The 20,435-nt window shown below is 35.5% G+C and overlaps 1 protein-coding gene across 1 annotated transcript in view; it reads left to right on the top strand.

Moving 5' to 3' along the window:
- The first annotated feature begins 466 nt into the window (after nt 1-466).
- LOC134755999 (facilitated trehalose transporter Tret1-like) overlaps nt 467-20,435 on the top strand; it is a 38,170-nt gene continuing 18,201 nt past the window's right edge. Inside the window, exon 1 of the mRNA XM_063692758.1 lies at nt 467-900. Coding sequence (XP_063548828.1) covers nt 849-900 — 52 coding nt within the window. The 5' untranslated portion in view covers nt 467-848. The remainder of the gene's footprint in view (nt 901-20,435) is intronic.

Genomic DNA, 20,435 nt, shown 5'->3' with positions numbered 1-20,435 from the left:
CTTACCTACTAGATTATTAAATTACCTGGGTATGCTTTACTGAATTTTATGAAATAATGAGTATCTGCAGGAATGATATCAACTTCTGAATCAACCTTCCTTTTATAATTAGGTAGGTAGCTTACGCAACAGACTACGCACAAAATGCAGCCTTCTCGACGCATGTCCCAGTTAATAGGGCATTCCCGTTGCTTAATTATTGCATGCGTGTGCCAATGAAACGTCTCGAGCAGCACAGGTCAAACTATTGTCAGTATTATTTTTGGACTAAAGTCTAAAAATACTAATGTCTCCACAAACATTCGGCGGCACGGTCGTTCCACCAGCGAACAACGTGCGCGGTAGCCGCTCGACGCCGGCCGTGAGCCGATATCGACCTTGTTCTTATCTTGACAAGAGCTACTCCGTGTAGAGCCGCGCGCCGCGCGATAAACAGAGAGCAAAAACGTGCGCCCGCGACGATTTACCTCATTCCGTTGTACTCGCCGCGCTGCGATACGTTCGTTCGATTCGTTCGTTCAGTCGCTCACCCGCCGCCGTCGCGTTATCACGAAACGTCGTTTCGTCGCACTATGAGCCAGCAAGCCAACACATAAAACATCCAAAATGAAGCCTAATAAGTTATAACGTTTTTCTTTCAAACCCAATTTAATTTTTAGTTCGAAATATATAACATTGTGATATTTAGCTAGTTTCCGTTAATATTATTGTATATTTAACATTCTAAAATGGATGCAAATTATTAGTATATTTTATATATTTATAAATAATCAGTGCTCAAGATAATCTCATTCCAAAACGTCCCGTAAGAAATTTATAATCAAGAAATTATTAGTAACACATTTACAATGACAGCCAAAACTCGTTCACATTGGAAGGAATATGCAACGGCACTATGTGGTAAGTTAATTGTTTGACATAACCTATCATGTTTTCGCCATGCCATGATGCCACGCATGTGAGCCATGTTGTGCGGTGCGCCTCAGTCATGTAAATGATCAAGTGAACTCATGTGCCTAGCCTAGTACATATTCTGATCATTAATTTATGCTTGCTTATCGTATATTTGCTTAAACGCTTGTTATATTTATGAAAACGTACGCCATAACAACTCATAACCTCATGGAATCCGTACAAATATGGCAACAATCCTACTGGAATGAGCGCCACTTGCACCATCCCACTAGCCCGGGGTTAACGGGTTAAAGAATAACTTACCTATTTATTTATGCACGGAAAAGTATTTTTGTCGCCTGCTTGCTAGCCTCGTTAACTTTTTTTATTCTGACTTCAACAAGTACCTACTTATTATTTGCTATTGTTATTGTGGTGGTGAGTCATGATTCCTGTAAGCGCCACTTGCCAATTGCACCATTCCACTAACCCGGGGTTAACCGGTTAAACCTGGAGTTACCATGGTTACCAATACAATTTGACACTGGGTTAATGGTTTAACGGGTTAACCCCGGGTTAGTAGGATGGTGCAAGTGGCGCTAAGAAACAATTTGTAACTTTTTCAATATATTTACGCTCCCATCTTCATGAAAGTATTCAGGCTCTATCATAATCGTTTTTGGCGTGATATGAGGTTATTAGAGGTTATCATCAGAGTTGCTACGATGAAATATTTTTTGACACTTAGTAGAGGCGTTTAATATTACATACATATTTAGTCAAGCTATAGTTTTTAATCCATTTCCATTGTTACTCTTCAGTCTTCTATAATGCGCATAATTTCCACTTAGATCTCCTTACATACGGCCCGATTCCAACTCTAATATACGTCAAAAATTAGCTCTAGAACGATATGGATAGGATATGTCAGTTCAAACAAAAACTCATTGACATACTCATTTAGTCTTGGTTACAAATTCATTTACTTTAAAAGTCACTGCAACTACTTAATCTTTCTGGTTTAACCCATTGGTTGACTGGTAGAGAATGCCTTAAGGCATTGAGTCCGCCTTTTGTACCTTCATGTATTGTGCAATAAAGCTTAAATAAATAAATATCCGATCCATATCGTTTCTAGAGCTAACTTTTGACGTATATTAAAGTTCGAATCAGGCCGTCAGTCATAAAACCTAAATAACTCCCAATTCCTGAAAACACAATTTGAGGATAATGAAGGACATGAAAGAGTATAAATTCTCATTAGCTCATCATTACACATACATATAGGTTAAAGGTTAGCTGGAAGAGATCCCTTAAGGGGATCAGTTCGCCTTTGTACACATTTACTGTATTCTCTCTGTGTTATGTACTTTTTTGTGCAATAAAGTGTTTACTACTACAACTACTTCTACATATAAGTTAGTAAACACTACGAGGTTAGGCTTTAGAAATAGAAAGAAATTGAATTGCATCAGATAACTATTACACTTAGGGCCACTTGCTCTATCCACTAACCCAGGGTTAAGCAGTTAAACCGTTAACCCAGTGTCAAGTTGTACTGGTAACCATGGTAACTCCAGGTTTAACAGGTTAACCACGTGTAGTGGCGCTTACAGGAATCATGACTCATCACCACAATAACAATAGCAAATAATAAGTAGGTAGGATGGTAAATAGCACTAGTAAGTAGGTAGGTAGGTAAATAGTACTAGTGAGTAGGTAGATAGGTAAATAGTACTAGTTGAAAGCAGGCGACAAAAATACTTTTCCGGGCATAAATTGGTAAGTTATTCTGGTTCTATTTATTTATTTCGAATTATATTTGCTTTCCAATTAGGTACCTATTTCATTAGGTTTACACAAAGTAATTTTAATTCAAGTTGTTATAAACATCTTGCCAGAAACAACTTTAACTAGGTACTGAAATACTTGAAATAAATGCTTAAAGTTTACGTTACATGTCCGTCTTCGGTTCACAAACTTACAGGAATACCAAATTTCAACCTTATTGGTCCAGTAGTTTTGGAGAAAATAGGCTGTGACAGACGGTCAGGCAGAGAGACAGACAGACGCACGAGTGCTATAAGGGTTCCGTTTTTTCCTTTTGAGGTACGGAACCCTAAATAAAATCCCTAATTAATACTTCATTGGAAGACCTATTAAAATAATTTATAAATCAAATATTTAAAAATATAATTAATAATATCGATTAATTCATTTAAAATGTAGCATTTAAACATAGTCGTCAATATCTTGTTGGTTCCGACTTCCGATATCGCGCGCTATCATTAAGGTCGTGGCTGTCGTGGGTTACATTTCAACTGTTATTCTTCCTCGAAACAAATCCGATTGGAGCAGCGATTCCTGGAACAGTTTTAAGGCCAGGTATAAACTGTACAAAGGACCCGCCCCTTGGACCTACACTCACTAAATCCTTCTGTTACGGACGAACTACCAATGCACTATTTAAAAGAACTTATGTTTTGTTCGTAGGGTGCCTCTAATAAATTATGCTTATATTTTGGCATTCCATATTACGTGCTGCGGCCTGCGACTTCTGAGATGTGAATTTGATAAAGAGTACTTTAGCACTTTATAGGGAAGGATGACAATTATGAAAGGCACTATGGACTTACGTAGGATTAGAAAAATATAACTCATTGAATTTCTGTCTTTATAATTAGGTACCTATCGATAGCGTGACGTTAACACACTACTGCGTTACCAACGCTGAAGCAATATTTTCTACAATAACGTAATGTTCACGTATATCACTTGGAATAGCGATCACGTTCTAAGTAATTTACATTTGCCGGAGCCGTTCGATTCCCGCTTAATGGACACCCATCAGGCCAGTAAGAGCGTATGTCAATGACATCAGATAGCTCGCAGTCCTCGATGTCGCGATTTCGTGCGATTCGCTCGCTCGAGTGGCCAAGAGAGAGCAATCCCGTCGGCGAACTGACGACTGCTGTTTATAAACAATGCCGTTGCAATGACTCGTTCTACTCCGACAATTCCTTCGTAGAATTGCTAGTGTAAATGTTCAGATAAGCGGTAAAATAAACTTTATTGGACTTAACGAAGATTCCTTTACTTGTTTTCCTTATAAAACATGTATGTATGTATAAGTAGAAATATATGAGCACGTTATATTCTACCTTGTTTACGAGCAATAGATTGAAACACTAGTTTCCAATTACACCGGCTCATTAGCCACATGCCTCACGTGTAATTGTTGATAAACTAATTCACGTCAACAAAGTTGTTAACTATCGGGGAATAGCGAGAAAAACAACATCAGTGTACATATTAAAGTCCTGAGCTGAACCGTATAACTTTAATGCCTTTCAATCTACTTTTCATGTTGTAGTTTATTCAGAAACTAGGTCCCGACCGCAGCTGCCGGCATTTTCAAATAAATTCGCTGGCTGGGGTTAGCCAGCAATCGTAGAGATAAACTCTCTTTATTAGCGCGGCCTCAAGCCGAATGCAGTGCGGCAGCGATGCAGTGGGAGATAAACGGATTCAACTTAATCATTGGTTGGCGTTATGCCATACGATACGACACGGGTACTCAATGCGTTCAATAAGGTTGCCTTATCGAATTGGTCCATAGGAAATACACAAGTGCTGTTAGTTTTTATGCTCAACGATTATCGCGTGAATGAGGCCGTCGCGGCGGTGTATTTCTGTGTAGTCGGGAAGCAGCGCAAGGACTCTTTAAACTAGCTGCCAATTTTTCCCCAAAGTCACTGACCAAAAAAGTTTCGTCTTAGGAATGTTAATTATAGTTCACTATCGTCACAGTTGCGCACTTGGAAGCAGTTAGTAATTTTGTATTCATAATTCGTAGATTTTTTTAAAAATATGTAATTTATAATTCCTAAAAAGTGACTACTTATATACAACATACAACATGATTTAACAATAAAATAACAAGTAAAAATTACAACTTAAAATTAAAAACTAAAAATTTACACGAAAAAACCGCCTCTCGCCGTCCCCGGTGCGAAGATGCCCATGATGCTCTCAGCATTTCCACGCTGGATTACCAAGGACAGCATTTGCACCAGGAAAGACTCGGAGCGGGCGCCCTCCCCCATCTACCTGAGACATTAATTAATAATTAAATAAATAATACACTTGCCGTTGAAAATTTTGCACATGTATCCGATTTTCTGAATAAACGTCTGTAATTCCAAAATATATATTCATTATTGTAACAAACAAAACGTCAATTTAAATGTTGTTAAAAAAGCTTTTAGACGATGCGATTTAAGTCAATAATATTATTTAACTAAGAGCTAGAATCGTTGGCACAGTGATACATGAATATGGTAAATTGAGAAAGTATTTTAATTAAATAGTTCATTCAACATACAAGGAGAAATAAAAGTACATTATAATTGAAAGCCTTGATCAAAGGTAATTAAACGACTGCAATTTGACTCTAGATTCATTTATTTTTATTCAACTACGGCAAAACCGAAAAGAAGGCTTTTGATTAAGAGGCCGGTGTCGATTTTAGTCGCAAAAATGTAAAATTGATAGATTTAGTCTGTGAAATTTTACACCTTTTGTTACCTAATTGAAATAACAAGTACTGGTTTCTATTAGCACGTCTTCTTATCTTGCCTTTTATCAGATCAATTTTTTGAAAACAGACACCAAATTAGTAATGATTTTTTTTCTGATGGGCGTTTAGGTAATAGCGCGTAAAGCGCTGATTTTGTCGCTCTTATTTGTAAATTTCGTAAGTAACTGACTATCAGTCCGCCGGACGATATCGGCCTGTCAGTTAGAACAAAAATTTGACAGTCCCGAACAACTGACAGGCCGATATCGTCCGGCGGACTGATAGTCAGTGGGCCCCTTTAAGTTTGCACTGCTAAAAATAGTAAATTTGTATTACATATATAGGTATTCTGTACTTGACCTTTATCAGATTACATTTTTGTTATATGACTTAGAGTTCGAGGAAATGAAAGTTAAACGAATTAAATTTTCTCCGGAAATGACCTCAAAACAAGTGACAATTTCTCCGAAAATCTACCTATTTTCGACGTAATTTTGATACTTAAACAATCTACAACGTTTGCTAAAACTATTCTTATAGATCAATTTGTATAATTTACCACCATAATTTTTTGATGAATTTTTAAAAACTGCACGCTCGCGACCTCATTATTAAAAGGCAAGATGAGAAAACGTGCTAATATAAACCAATACTTGTTATTTAGATATTACGTAACAAAACGTGTATAATTTCAACGACTAAATCCATAAATTTTACATTTTTGCTCCAAAATCGACACCGGCCTCTCAATGACTAAAAAACGCCAGTAGCTATTATTTTTATTAAGTCCCGTCATTGTAAATAATAATGAGTAAAAATCGTGAAAGTTTAAAAACCGCTATTATTTTGACATATATAGGGTCGATGCACCTGTTTGTCATCGCAAAATTTTATTGTATTGTATGGCAAGTTTCATAGTAAACCGCTGCGCCGCCGCGCCGCGCCGGGTGACGTTGATCAGTCTGTCAAGTGCGGATGGTGCAACTGGCACATGGTAGTCAATAAAAAACTAGTTAGGTAATTGCAAATATTTCATCCCCTCTAAATATTCATGCACTTAGCGTAAATATCCAATATTTATAGTAATGATTACCTATTCAAATTGCTATGAACCAAATTATTATATTCGGACACGGTTCTTTACAAATTATGTCGCGGGTGGCCAGAATTACAATTAAATAACCTTCAATCAATTGTCGAATTAAAAAGCCATTCACAACAACGTCGCAGTAACAGCAGAGTACTTAATAAAAATGTTTTACTAAAACACCTGTTTTCAATTAAAAAGGATTACGATATATTATGTAATAAAAAGACAAGTGGAAAATTGTGTGAAAATCATTACGTATAAAATAAATTTAAATTCCTTACAACTTAAATAAATTTAAGTAAATTTAATGAATTCTATGCTCGTTTTCATGTTTACTCGGTATCGATACATACATTTTACATACTGTGATCACACTCGCCATTATATTTAAAAAGATCGACGAAATACATAAAAAAATATGTCAGTCAGGCAACCAACCGAGACAAATTCAACCTTGCACGTAACAAAAAAATATCAAATTAGGTATTTGGGCTGCGGGACGATGTGCCAAAGAAAGCGAAATACGCTTATTCGTAAATAATCGTCAATCAGGTAAAAAAGACAAGCAAGATATATTAGGGTACACCTTAATTTTTAAATCATGTTCAATTAAGTTCAATTTCTCATAGTTGTATTTCCCATGCACTGTACAGAATAGTTGTTGTAGTTGTGTATCATTGAGAGCTAATTTATTAGGACAGCAAGAGCATAATGTTCCTTTGATATGTTTTCAGCGCCTCATGCGCGGGTTGTCAATAACAATGGGAATAACAACCGGCAGTCGCGGATAAACCGGATCTACGGCCGGCTAAACATCGTGCGAATTAACATGACCATTCGTTTATGTGATTATGTATAAAAATCCTCAAAACAAACTTCCTGTTCATTAAATGGAACTGAAAAATTCTTAGGAAGTACTAATACTAAATCCATATTTTAAATGTAAAATCAATTCCATTGAAGCAGTTGCAGCAGCACTCCTATTGTGTTATGTTATAGCCATAGGTGCATGTATCTGTTAAAATCGCATCGAACTGGGTTAGTGTACCTGTAAAGGTACCATTGTGGATGTGGGGGACTTCACTCTGGTGTCAAGAAAGAAGAAGGCGCGCACGGCGCCTCGTAGGTGACAGTCCATTTCTGACTGCAGCTGCACGGCTGCACCGACAGTCGACACTACTGCAGCAGCCTGAACGCGTCGGTGTTATTGTCAATTTCCATAGCAAAATCAATGACGATATCGACTGCATGTAATATGGTGACTTTAACGTTTTCCCGACCGCAGCTGCACTACTGCTCCGACACGTCGGTGTTATTGTCAATTTCCATAGTAAAATGAATGACAAGACCGACCGCACGTAGCATGGCCATTTTTGCGTATTTGGTGTATTATTGCAACTGCGGCTGCAGACCGCACGTCAAATCTGTCACCTGCACTGAAATGTCTTTGGTCACAGATATTAGTAGTTCTAAGCAAAGAGGATATAACCACTACGTTCTAAGGAGCTTATTACACCCACGGATAAACCCCGATGGTACAGTCGCCATATATCGCAAATATATCTAGGCGGCCAAGGAGCTCACAAATATCTCCACACGCCTTTATTGTCAAGGCGCTAGAGTGCATGTTCAGATATTTTTAGCACCTCGGTCGCTCAGATATATCCGATGGCGACTGTACCTACTGTAAACTTAGGCCTAGGAGGATATAAACAAACGGAGTAGCCATTAACAGGCATTCCCCTCTGTCGAAAATATTTTGACGTTACGTATACATTTGACGTTCCCCTCCCCCGCAAAAATTGGTAGACTGTTTTGTACAGCAAATTATGGATGGTATAGAAAGGATGCCAATCTCTTATGGCAGAATTGTTGCAAAAGTGACCGCTTAATAGTTCCTTATCTCTCCGGTGGCGCTAGTTAGGCTCTGGGACATGAGTATAACATGAACCATATAAGGCAACAAATAACCTGACCAAATTACGTAGGTTGTTTTTGGTAGTATTTCGGTGTATGGTGGCGCCGCCTAATTACTGTTTTTTAATGGGCACTTTTCATACATAGAGATTTGGCTCCTTTATATAGTCTCCATGCAGCAAATTACAGACGTGGCGGCTCCGTTTGGTAATATCTTCCTAGATTTAGTCATATCACAGAGCCAGTTAGGAAACTAGAATGATAGGTCCGAAAAAGAGAGCGTCAATTTCGGAAGTTAACTATAGTCTGGCAAATCTTTCGAGCAACACCGGCTTTATCTCATGAACCGTGATAGCTAGATAGTTGAAATGATTTTATTTTATTTATTTATTTAAGAAACAAACAGTCTTTTATAGTTATACATAACACTGGAAAGTCTCTTAAAGCTAGACTTACAGTTTCCTTAATGAAAATATTTTAACATCATGTTTAATTAAGTTTCTACAGAGTAAAACAGAGCTATTTGTGCAAACAAGAACAAAAACAAATAACAACAATAATGAAAATAAAATGCAAGAGTATCAGAGTGTTAACAATTAAATTGTATATAAACTGAATACTAAAAAGGTTTTGTTATTCCTATTACTTACTACGATCACAGATGATGTATTTCTGTTGCCGCTATAACAACAAATAGTAAAAACAGAATAAAATAAATATTTAAGTGGGGCTCCTATACAACAAACGTGATTTTTTTGCCGTTTTTTGCGTAATGGTACGAAACCCTTCGTGCGCGAGTCCGACTCGCACCTGGCCGGTTTAATCAGATCGATATATGTATTTAGAAACAATTAGGAGCTAGTTTTTTATCACATTTTCTTACCAAGTGAGTGTCATTTCAGATATTCACTTAGAAATATGTAGGTAGGTAGGTATATATTATGAGAAGTAAACATAAACTTAATATATAGCAAATGTTTTGAATGCTTGATCATAATGTTCTTCAGTATAGATTCCTAACTTATGTATGTGATTTACATTAAGGCGTCTAAATAATTTTCTTTCGTTATTATTTTTTTCTCTAGACGATCTAATGCTGTTGCTGATCTTGGTTATTGTTGAGTAAATATTTCATAGACTCCTTGAGGTACCAATCTACCAATATTGTTCTAAAATCGTGAATCCGTCAACGTCTTAAACCTATGCATATACATTTGTGCAGATGTTGTAAGTCTAAATAATGTCATTAGTCATCGTCGTGTGTAATAAATAGTAGATTGTGTTACAAAGGGAGCAAAATGACATATTTACGGCGAGGGCGTACATTGAATCCTAAACGAAGCGAAGGATTCTAAAGTAGAATCCTGAGCGTAGTGAGGGATTCAAGTGCGTTACGCCCGAGATGGAAATAATTTTGCTACCATGTGACACATTCTGCTTTTCACATCACCTATGAGATTATGATGTTTAAAAATATTATATAAGCTAAAAAAATAATGTGCAAAAAAATGCAAAAATAGTGTCCTAGAACAGAAAAGTGTTACTTTGATCCCTCCTAGCAGGGGAGAAAACCCCCTTTTTTGAATTGGTGATGTGAAAAATATTTCTACGCCAAATAGTTAAACTTCATTACTACTATTGCTTAAGTGCACAATTTCAATCATATCATTGCGTAAATGCATAAACAGTACCCTAGCGTGTACCCAGCCAGCTAGCCTAACTTTCAGTAGCTGTTAAGAATCCTCAATTTGTCTCGAAGTATCTCGATTTTGCGACGCCGATCCGTTAAGTGAGTGGTAAAAGTAGCATGACATGTCTAATAGCCAATGGAAGCCGGACGCCGGTGTCCGAGGAAGCTAGCGTCGGCGTGCGCGCAGCACGTGCGTCCGACTGCGTATTTACTATTTATAGGCCGTCTCGTGCCTGCGCTACGAGAACCTGTAAGCTTGTAAAAGTAAAAGCTATGTTTACCTTAACCTATGGTCTCAATGATTTATTAAAATGGATTTTATACTTTTATACATGTTGATTTTAACTTTCACGATTTCTACACATTATTAAATTGTAAAACGACTCCGACGTTTCGAGGACGGCGTTCTCGGAGAAGCTTGGCTAAAGTTGACATCAACATCTTCTAGCCGCGCGAGTTTTTCGTACTACCCGCACTTGGTCTTGTTTATCAGTTTGAACGTTTTGCGCACTAGGAATGTTATTCTGTCGACATACAACACTAACGATATTCGATTTATCGACTGTCGATATTCGTTTCCGCTTACATTTACTAATGACTGGATTCCATGTGGATGGGATCTTAACCCTTTACCTACGGGGACTTTGAACACCCAGTCACCGCTCAATACGGGCATGCATTGGCGAGAGTCAGCGGTTTGACATAATTTCACTTACTTGTAACTTTTAAAGTGCTACGTGCTTGAAATTTCACACACACATTAAGTATAATATGTTTGATTAATAACTAATCACTTGGTGTATTTATATTCACTAATATTTCTTATTTCACGCTTAATATTAATCACTAAGAAATTGAAGAATTTTAAGTTACTATTAGCGAATTTCTCAAAATTAAGTTTAAAAGTATTAGTTTATTATATATGTAACACAACTAACTACTTGAATGATGATAATTATTGAAATATTGCAAAAAATAAATCATTTAAAATGTGGCATACAAACAAATCTCTGCTACTGACGAAAAATAGTGATGTGCGCATATCGATACAACTGTCGATATTTCTGTAAGTACGGGATAGAAGCACAGGAAGTTATGTTTTAGTAAAAAAAATATTATATTCCAATTTTGTAACTATTTGGACAAAGAAAAGTCAAATAAACTAAAAATAACATTCAAAACACCCACACGTCTCACTCCTACAACAAATCGATGAAATATAAAACAACACTAGGACCGCCATATTGAGTTTAATTATTTGCGCTTCTGCAGTACGGGTGTCAACCCCAGTTGACAGCAAAAAAGCGGTAATTTTAAGAATATGTTTACGTCAATGCCATCTACCGAAACATTATGATATTTTTTTCTTTGCACCTATATTAATCCCAATGCACAATATTACCGCTATTACCAAGACACAAGGTCTCGTTTTGATTTATTATATATTATATTATATATTCGATATTACACTTTAAACAATATATTAATATATTATTATATATTAATAATATATTAATATATTATATATTATAATATACTAATATATTAATTAATATAATAGTCCCGATTTACAATTTAATAATTTATACATGTTGTTGTAATACGTGAGTAATTTCCACGAAAGTAGTAATAATATAACCTACGTATATACTTACTAACAGGCGGGAAAGTAAGGAACATCTACTGTGCATCCAGAGACTAAAAGAAAAGACAATTCGAACTAGGTTTATTAATTTCTTGGAAAAACTTGCAGTCTACTATAGTCAAGGTAAATTGCAGCTATCTAATTATAGGAGTGATACGGGCAATCACTAAGAAATTGAAGAATTTTAAGTTACTATTAGCGAATTTCTCAAAATTAAGTTTAAAAGTATTAGTTTATTATATATGTAACACAACTAACTACTTGAATGATGATAATTATTGAAATATTGCAAAAAATAAATCATTTAAAATGTGGCATACAAACAAATCTCTGCTACTGACGAAAAATAGTGATGTGCGCATATCGATACAACTGTCGATATTTCTGTAAGTACGGGATAGAAGCACAGGAAGTTATGTTTTAGTAAAAAAAATATTATATTCCAATTTTGTAACTATTTGGACAAAGAAAAGTCAAATAAACTAAAAATAACATTCAAAACACCCACACGTCTCACTCCTACAACAAATCGATGAAATATAAAACAACACTAGGACCGCCATATTGAGTTTAATTATTTGCGCTTCTGCAGTACGGGTGTCAACCCCAGTTGACAGCAAAAAAGCGGTAATTTTAAGAATATGTTTACGTCAATGCCATCTACCGAAACATTATGATATTTTTTTCTTTGCACCTATATTAATCCCAATGCACAATATTACCGCTATTACCAAGACACAAGGTCTCGTTTTGATTTATTATATATTATATTATATATTCGATATTACACTTTAAACAATATATTAATATATTATTATATATTAATAATATATTAATATATTATATATTATAATATACTAATATATTAATTAATATAATAGTCCCGATTTACAATTTAATAATTTATACATGTTGTTGTAATACGTGAGTAATTTCCACGAAAGTAGTAATAATATAACCTACGTATATACTTACTAACAGGCGGGAAAGTAAGGAACATCTACTGTGCATCCAGAGACTAAAAGAAAAGACAATTCGAACTAGGTTTATTAATTTCTTGGAAAAACTTGCAGTCTACTATAGTCAAGGTAAATTGCAGCTATCTAATTATAGGAGTGATACGGGCAACACTGAGCGTTTTTATAATCATTGTGTGTTTAACTGAAGCTTCCAAGGTCATTTCGACAATAGTTACCAGTTACACTAATTTACTACGTAAACGTAACTACTAATTTCATGGGAATTTAAACTGGTAGCCATTTGCTTGGTTTGACTTAAAAGTTATGTAAATAAATTTTGGGTTTCTAATTTAGCCCAAGTAGGTAATTCAATCATTAACTGCATTAATTCCATTCCATTGCATTGCAGATTTAGAACATTTCGTGGGAATTTATTTTGACGCGTAAAAACATAAATCATTTAAGAGCTTGCAAACGGTTTTTTTTTTATTGAAACCACTATTACAAAAGTATGCAGTGACCATTGACGTATATCTGAAGACGGGCCTTACGGGCACTAAGAATAGCGCTAGTTCAGCGGTGTGCCTCACGAATTCGAGCCAGTCGTGATGTTACGCGCGCGCTAATTTCGACCAATCGCGCGCGTGATGCGAACTCATCAACCAATCGCGTCGTAGCTGTGGAACAATATACTGGCCCCATTCTTATTGCCCATGATTGCCCGTAAGGCCCGTCCTTAGATATAATACGTCAATTGCAGTGACTGCCAAATAATGCGAATAGGTACTAAAATCTTGATGCAAATTGCTTGATTCGCGCATAAATATAGATTCAGTCAGTTCATTTGTAAAAATATATTTTTGAAATAACATATTTCTTACGGCTATAAGTATTTACGACTAGAAACGGAGCGCTATAATTCGAAGGACCTACGAGTGAAATAATCTAGGTAAGTATAAACTGAAAAACTGAAGGCGTATACACGGATCTGTTTATTCTGCAAAGATCAAAGTTCAAACGTTTCCAATGTTTAATAATAGCCAATTTATATTTCAGTATATTATGACGGTTCGTATCATTCATATAAACTGCCACTTATAATTTAACCACTTAACCTAGAGGATTCACAACAATCACAACGTGGAAAACGCCGCTCTTGAGCACATGTTGATACAGTGTATATAACCAACTTGTATACATCTATCTATATCAAAGAGGGTATAAATTATTATACGATAGAACGGTACTGTCATAGTGAATTTTGTAGACACAGTAAATTCACTGCCATCTATCGACACACGACTAAAACTAAAAATAAAAATATCAAAAAATGTACCTATTTATATATGGATAAATGTTTGCTGGTGGCCTAGCGGTAAGAACGTGCGACTTTCAATCCGGAGGTCGCGGTTTCAAACCCTGGCTCGTTCCAATGGAATTTTTCGGGAGTTATGTACGAAATATCATTTGATATTTACCAGTCGCTTTTCGGTGAAGGAAATCGTGAGGAAACCGGATAATCCTAACAAGGCCTAGTTCCCCCTCTGGGTTGGTAGGTCAGATGGCAGTCGCTTTCGTAAAAACTAGTGCCTACGTCAATTCTTAGGATTAGTTGCCAAGCGGACCCCAGGCTCCCATGAGCCGTGGCAAAATGCCGGGATAACGCGAGGAAGATGATGATGAAATGATTTTTTTTACTGCATTAATTATTTTTATATGGTTTTGACCATGTTCTTCCACTGATATTGCGTTAAAATTGTTAAATAACAAACGAAACCGTCAACACCATCTATTCGAGAGCCAAAGGCCAAAGGTAGTGGCGCCATCTGATCGAGAATCAAATTTTCTTGATTTTCGAGGCACGTTTTTTCCTTAGACTGTATCCATCTGGGGCATTTCACGTCAAGCGGGCAGCAAAAAAATTGTCAGGTTCTGGATTTTGTTCATAGTTGGATTAATTGGACCTATATATGAACTAAAAAATTTGGCATCATTACTTTTTTAATATATTGCTTCGTTAAAAATTTATACGCATTTGAAAAAACTACAAAATTTGAGGAACGGATTTTTTAAAAATTATTATTGCAATTCTTTCAATGGATTTAATTATAACTAAATAGTGATTATTTGAGAATATTAGTTGATTTCTTTGAAAATTTATAAAAAAAGTTTTTTTTATCTTTTTTTCATATAACAAACCGGAAGTTAGTATTAAATATCTTTTTTTTTCCAACTTCGCATTTTTTTATATTTTTTATTTTTACACAATAATGTAGCTTATGGTGTACTAATGTCCTATAATTTTTTTTATAATGGCATCTCGATTGGTTTTGAAGATTCATGAAGTAATTCGAAAGTACTGCGCGACGCTCCGTACTGAGCGGTAGTTCTATGTGGCAGTCTTTAATGGCCAATTACGGGTTTTTTTACTTTTGCGTAACGGAATTAAAGGTTTAGGCGGGGTATGTCACATGCTTAAGAGGTCACTTTCGAGTTAGGTCACGTTCTGAGGACGTCACTTTCTGTACGTCACATTCTGAGTTTGTCACATTCTGAGCTCGTCACATTCTGAGTACGTTACTTTCTGAGAACGGCACTTTCTGAGGACGTCACTTTCTGTGAACGCCACTTTCTGAAGCCCTCGCTTTCTGAGTACGTCACTTTTATAGCAAAGTAATATTTAAGCGTATACCTGCATTAACAATGGATACCAGCAATCATATTAGCTGTACGGCATAAAAACGGCCGTATGCCGTACAGCTGTTATGATTGCTGGTATCCATTGTTAATGCAGGTATACGCTTTAATCTTACTATGCTATAAAAGTGACGTACTCAGAAAGCGAGGGCTTCAGAAAGTGGCATTCACAGAAAGTGACGTCCTCAGAAAGTGCCGTTCTCAGAAAGTAACGTACTCAGAATGTGACGAGCTCAGAATGTGACAAACTCAGAATGTGACGTACAGAAAGTGACGTCCTCAGAACGTGACCTAACTCGAAAGTGACCTCTTAAGCATGTGACATACCCCGCCTAAACCTTTATTGCTTTAATTCCGTTACGCAAAAGTAAAAAAACCCGTAATTGGCCATTAAAGACTGCCACATAGAACTACCGCTCAGTACGGAGCGTCGCGCAGTACTTTCGAATTACTTCATGAATATTATGTAAAAATAAAAAATATAAAAAAATGCGAAGTTGGAAAAAAAAAGATATTTAATACTAACTTCCGGTTTGTTATATGAAAAAAAGATAAAAAAAACTTTTTTTATAAATTTTCAAAGAAATCAACTAATATTCTCAAATAATCACTATTTAGTTATAATTAAATCCATTGAAAGAACTGCAATAATAATTTTTAAAAAATCCGTTCCTCAAATTTTGTAGTTTTTTCAAATGCGTATAAATTTTTAACGAAGCAATATATTAAAAAAGTAATGATGCCAAATTTTTTAGTTCACATAGAGGTCCAATTAATCCAACTCTGAACAAAATCCAGAATCTGACAATTTTTTTGCTGCCCGCTTGACGTGAAATGCCCCATCTATTACGGCGTTATATCTATCTTTGATCTATAAATGCTTGTGTCCTGACTGATTGACTGACTGACTTACTCACTCATCAACGCAGAGCCGAAACAACAAATGCTAGTAAGTTGAAATTTGCACACTAGGTTGCATTTATAAATTGTACAACAGATAAGAAGCTATTTTGAGAATTTCAACCCCTAAGGGGGTGAAAAAAGGGATGAAAATTTGTATGGGGTTCAAGTTTTATTTTAAGTTAGTATTTTGAAACTTCGAAAAAAGATATATTATTAAAATACAAAAAACTGATGTCAGCGTTTCTGAAAATTCATCCCCTAAGGTGATGAAAAAGGGGCTGTAAGTTTGTATAGAGATCAAACATTTTTTCGAATGCGGGACTTGAAACTTTATCATCATCATCATCATCATTCGCTTGCCCTGTCCCATTCACTTGGGGTCGGCGCGGCATGTCTTTTTCTTCCATACCTCTCTGTCACCCATCATCTCATCATTGTATATGTATAATATTAGAATACAAGAAAAGCAATTTCAGCGTTTTTAAAAATTTATCCCCTAAAGTCGTAAAAAAGGGGTTGAAAGTTTGTATGAAGATCAAACATTTTTTTGAGTGCGGTTTTGAATTTAAACTGAATGCGTATTATCAGAATACAAGTAATTTAAGCGTTTTTAAATATTCATCACCTAAAAGGGTTAAAAAGGGGTTGAAAATTTGAATCCAGTACAAATGCTTTGAAACTTCTTATAAAGGCATTGTATAAGATTACAAAAAAAAAATTTTTAACGTTCTTAAAACTTTAACCCTTAAGGGGGTTAAAAAGGGGATGTAAGTTTATATGTGGTACAAGTTTTCTTTGAAGCTAGGAACTAGAAACATGGTAAAAGGGCATTATATTAAAATAGACGAAAACTGATTTCACTTTTTGAAAAGTTTGTATTAATAAAGTGCATCGGGAGCAAACATTTTTTGAAAATATTCTTAGAGGGTTGAGAGGGATTAAGTCGAGAATTTTTTTTTTCAGTTAGGGGTTTGAAGCTTCGTATTAAATAGTTTGTAAAAACCAAATTTCATGCGTTGTTTAATTTATTAACATGATTACCCGTCCCTACTGATATCTTTTGCTGCATAATGTTCTATGTTCTATGTATATATAACCACCAACATACAAATCCACGCGTACGAAGTCGCGGGCAACAGCTAGTATATACATACATGTACGGCGTAACAATCGTGCATTGTATTGTAGTGTGTATTTTATAGCGCAGCCACAATATAATAATTACAACCAGTAAACCCTCTCACGTGGATCAAGTATTTTCAGCAACAACAACCCGTTGTTGGATGTCACCATCATCGCTAAGGTTGCTTATCTGTCATATTGGTACAGATGTCTTGCTCTATTCGATTGAGACAAAAAGTTCTTCCATCGAGTCAGATCGAGTACAGTACATGTCTGTGGTTGATAAAACGTTTAGAAATAAGTTTTTGCCAAAAATTTCATGTACTTTTTTTTCCACAGGCAACTAATATTCATCGAGACAATTATAAAAACCCCAAACACAATTTGGTTGCGTTGTTTTATCACAGAGTTCCTATGACCACCTCCTGTCTCCATCATTAGATCAGCTCGATGGTACCATAATATTGCATTGTCACCCGACTTACATATGTATGCAAATTTTTAGCTTCATCGGAAACCGGGAAGTGGGTCAAATTTAACTTGCTAAATTTGACCCTTACAAACATGTTACATACATATTAGTATTACATACATTGCAAGTTAATAAAAAGCTTGTAAAAACTTGACTGTCGCGTTTAAAGAGAATTTACTCCACAATACATGTATCGCGGCGCTGTAGGTGATGGCTTACGTCACCGGCGCGCAGCCACGGCGCTCACGCCCCGCGCACGCCCGCTGCCGCGCCTCGCCTCGCCTCGCTCGACCTCGCCGTTAGGTCATGTGGCCTGGCGATGGCGCCCGCCGGTGGCTTTCCTCGGCAACCTACATGTCCTACATACATACAAAATAACTACAAAGTAAAAAAAAATTGTCTTTAAAAAAACTCTAAGACGCAAGCTTTCAACACCATCTTTCACTTCTATAATTTTTTCAGCTTCTTAGTTTAATGACTTTGACCAAAGAGGATATAATAAGATAGAGCGGTACTGTCATAGTAAATTTTGTAACCACTGTAAATTCACTGCCATCTATCGACATACTTTAAAACTAAGAATGAAGATTTATAAAAATACGTTAAAATGTATTTAAATATAGATAAATGATTTTTTTTTGCATTAATTATTTTTATATGATTTTGACCCATGTTCTTTCACTGATATGCGTTAAAATTATAAATAACAAACGAAACCGTCAGCGTCCTCTATACGAGAGTAGGCCAAAACTAGTGGCGCCATCTGATCGAGAATCAAATTTTCGTGATTTTCGAGGCACGTTTTTTCCTTAGACTGTATTCATCTATTACGGAGTTATATCTCTTTGCTTTGACGCATCTATCAACACCTCAGTATAGTACTGTTCACATATATATAAGCTTCTTCACATAATATGTGTTTTACCGGAAAAATCTTAAGAAAATCTAACTCAAATAATACACAAACTTCCCTTGGATAAACCCCAGCCAACATGTGAACAGTAGACACCTTGAGGCGATATATTCAGAAGACGTGGCTTTGCCGCCATTCAATGTCTACGTAAGTATATGTCGCAGATATAATTTAACATTAGGTGCGCTGGAATAAAGGTGACAAACCAATGATAAACGTGTACAGTCATGTAAGCATGATACTACAATAAACGTGAATGATTTTGAGAACGGAATTATTTTATTCGAATCTACTAGTCGACAAAAAAATAGCCACAACCGAATACAGAACCTCCTCCTTCTATGAAATTGAAGTCGGTTAAAAATATGGGTTATTCCCACTAGTTAGCACCAAGTTGTTACCAGTGGTAACTACTGGGAATTTTTTCCCACCTTTTACCAGTACACCAGTAGTTACCACCAAACACCTTACCATTACCTAAATAGTACATTTCGATGCTAGTGCGGAAAGTATGTCATTATTTCACGAGTACCGAGATATCTTGCCACGAGCTGCAGGCGACAGTGGCAAGACTCGAGACGAGTGAAGAACGACCATTTCAGCACGTGTATCGAACGGCGTATTTTAATACAGTTGCGAAAAAATAAGAAAAAAAATCAAGTAAGGAATTTGAAACTTTTATATTATTAATTCTGTGACATCATTGACATTGACATTATGAAGAGGTGTTTTTTTTAGCTGGATGTTATTATTATTGAACTGTATTGAACCCACTTCAATGAAAGTGTTTTTTTATGGATGTTCTATAAGACAGAAACAATTGTAAATATAAAACATTGTACTATTATTACCCATCATATTATTATCGTTAATTACGATTATTTGTGTATCGTACATTTATAAAAACAATATCGAATGTTGCCTTTGGAAAATTAAAGCAGAAAGAAAAAACGCCTCTTCTTTGACAGGCGTTCCGTTCCATTTAGACAACTTATTAAGAACGGTTTTTGAATATTCAATATAAAAAAAATAGACTTGTTATAATGATGAAGAGGTAAGTAATAATATATAAAATATGTATATTTTTAATATTCTTACATTTATAGTAGGTTTTTATGTTCATTACGACGTTTAAAGGAAACTAATATTAACACTCATCAATAAGTAGTCATGAATTGGAACAAGAATAAATTAAAAAAAAAATTGGAAAACTAAAAAGCACTAGTTCGCGAAAACCAACTTTCCGCACGCTAAACAGCTACGTAAAGTAGCACTTTTTGAGCAACTGTATTAAAAAGAATTTTAATAGATTAGATTAGATATATTTATTTCTTAAAGAAAAAGGCACAGTATTTTACAAAAAGGGATAAAACAAAGGCTTTCACTAAAAGATCGTCAACTTAACATTAGAACAGAAATCAAATAATAGAATATAAAATTAATAAAAAAACAAATATCACAAAAAAGAGATGTCAATGTATGTATACCTAGCTAGGGCCTACCTAGGTATTGTCGAATGTCAAGAACAAGAATAAAAAACAAAAATATTTAGAA

The sequence above is a fragment of the Cydia strobilella genome, chromosome 3, assembly GCF_947568885.1.
Source record: "Cydia strobilella chromosome 3, ilCydStro3.1, whole genome shotgun sequence".
In the NCBI taxonomy this organism is placed as follows: Eukaryota; Metazoa; Arthropoda; class Insecta; order Lepidoptera; family Tortricidae; genus Cydia; species Cydia strobilella.
The sequence above is the reverse complement of the archived record's forward strand: the minus strand, read 5'-3'. Positions and strand labels throughout refer to the sequence as shown.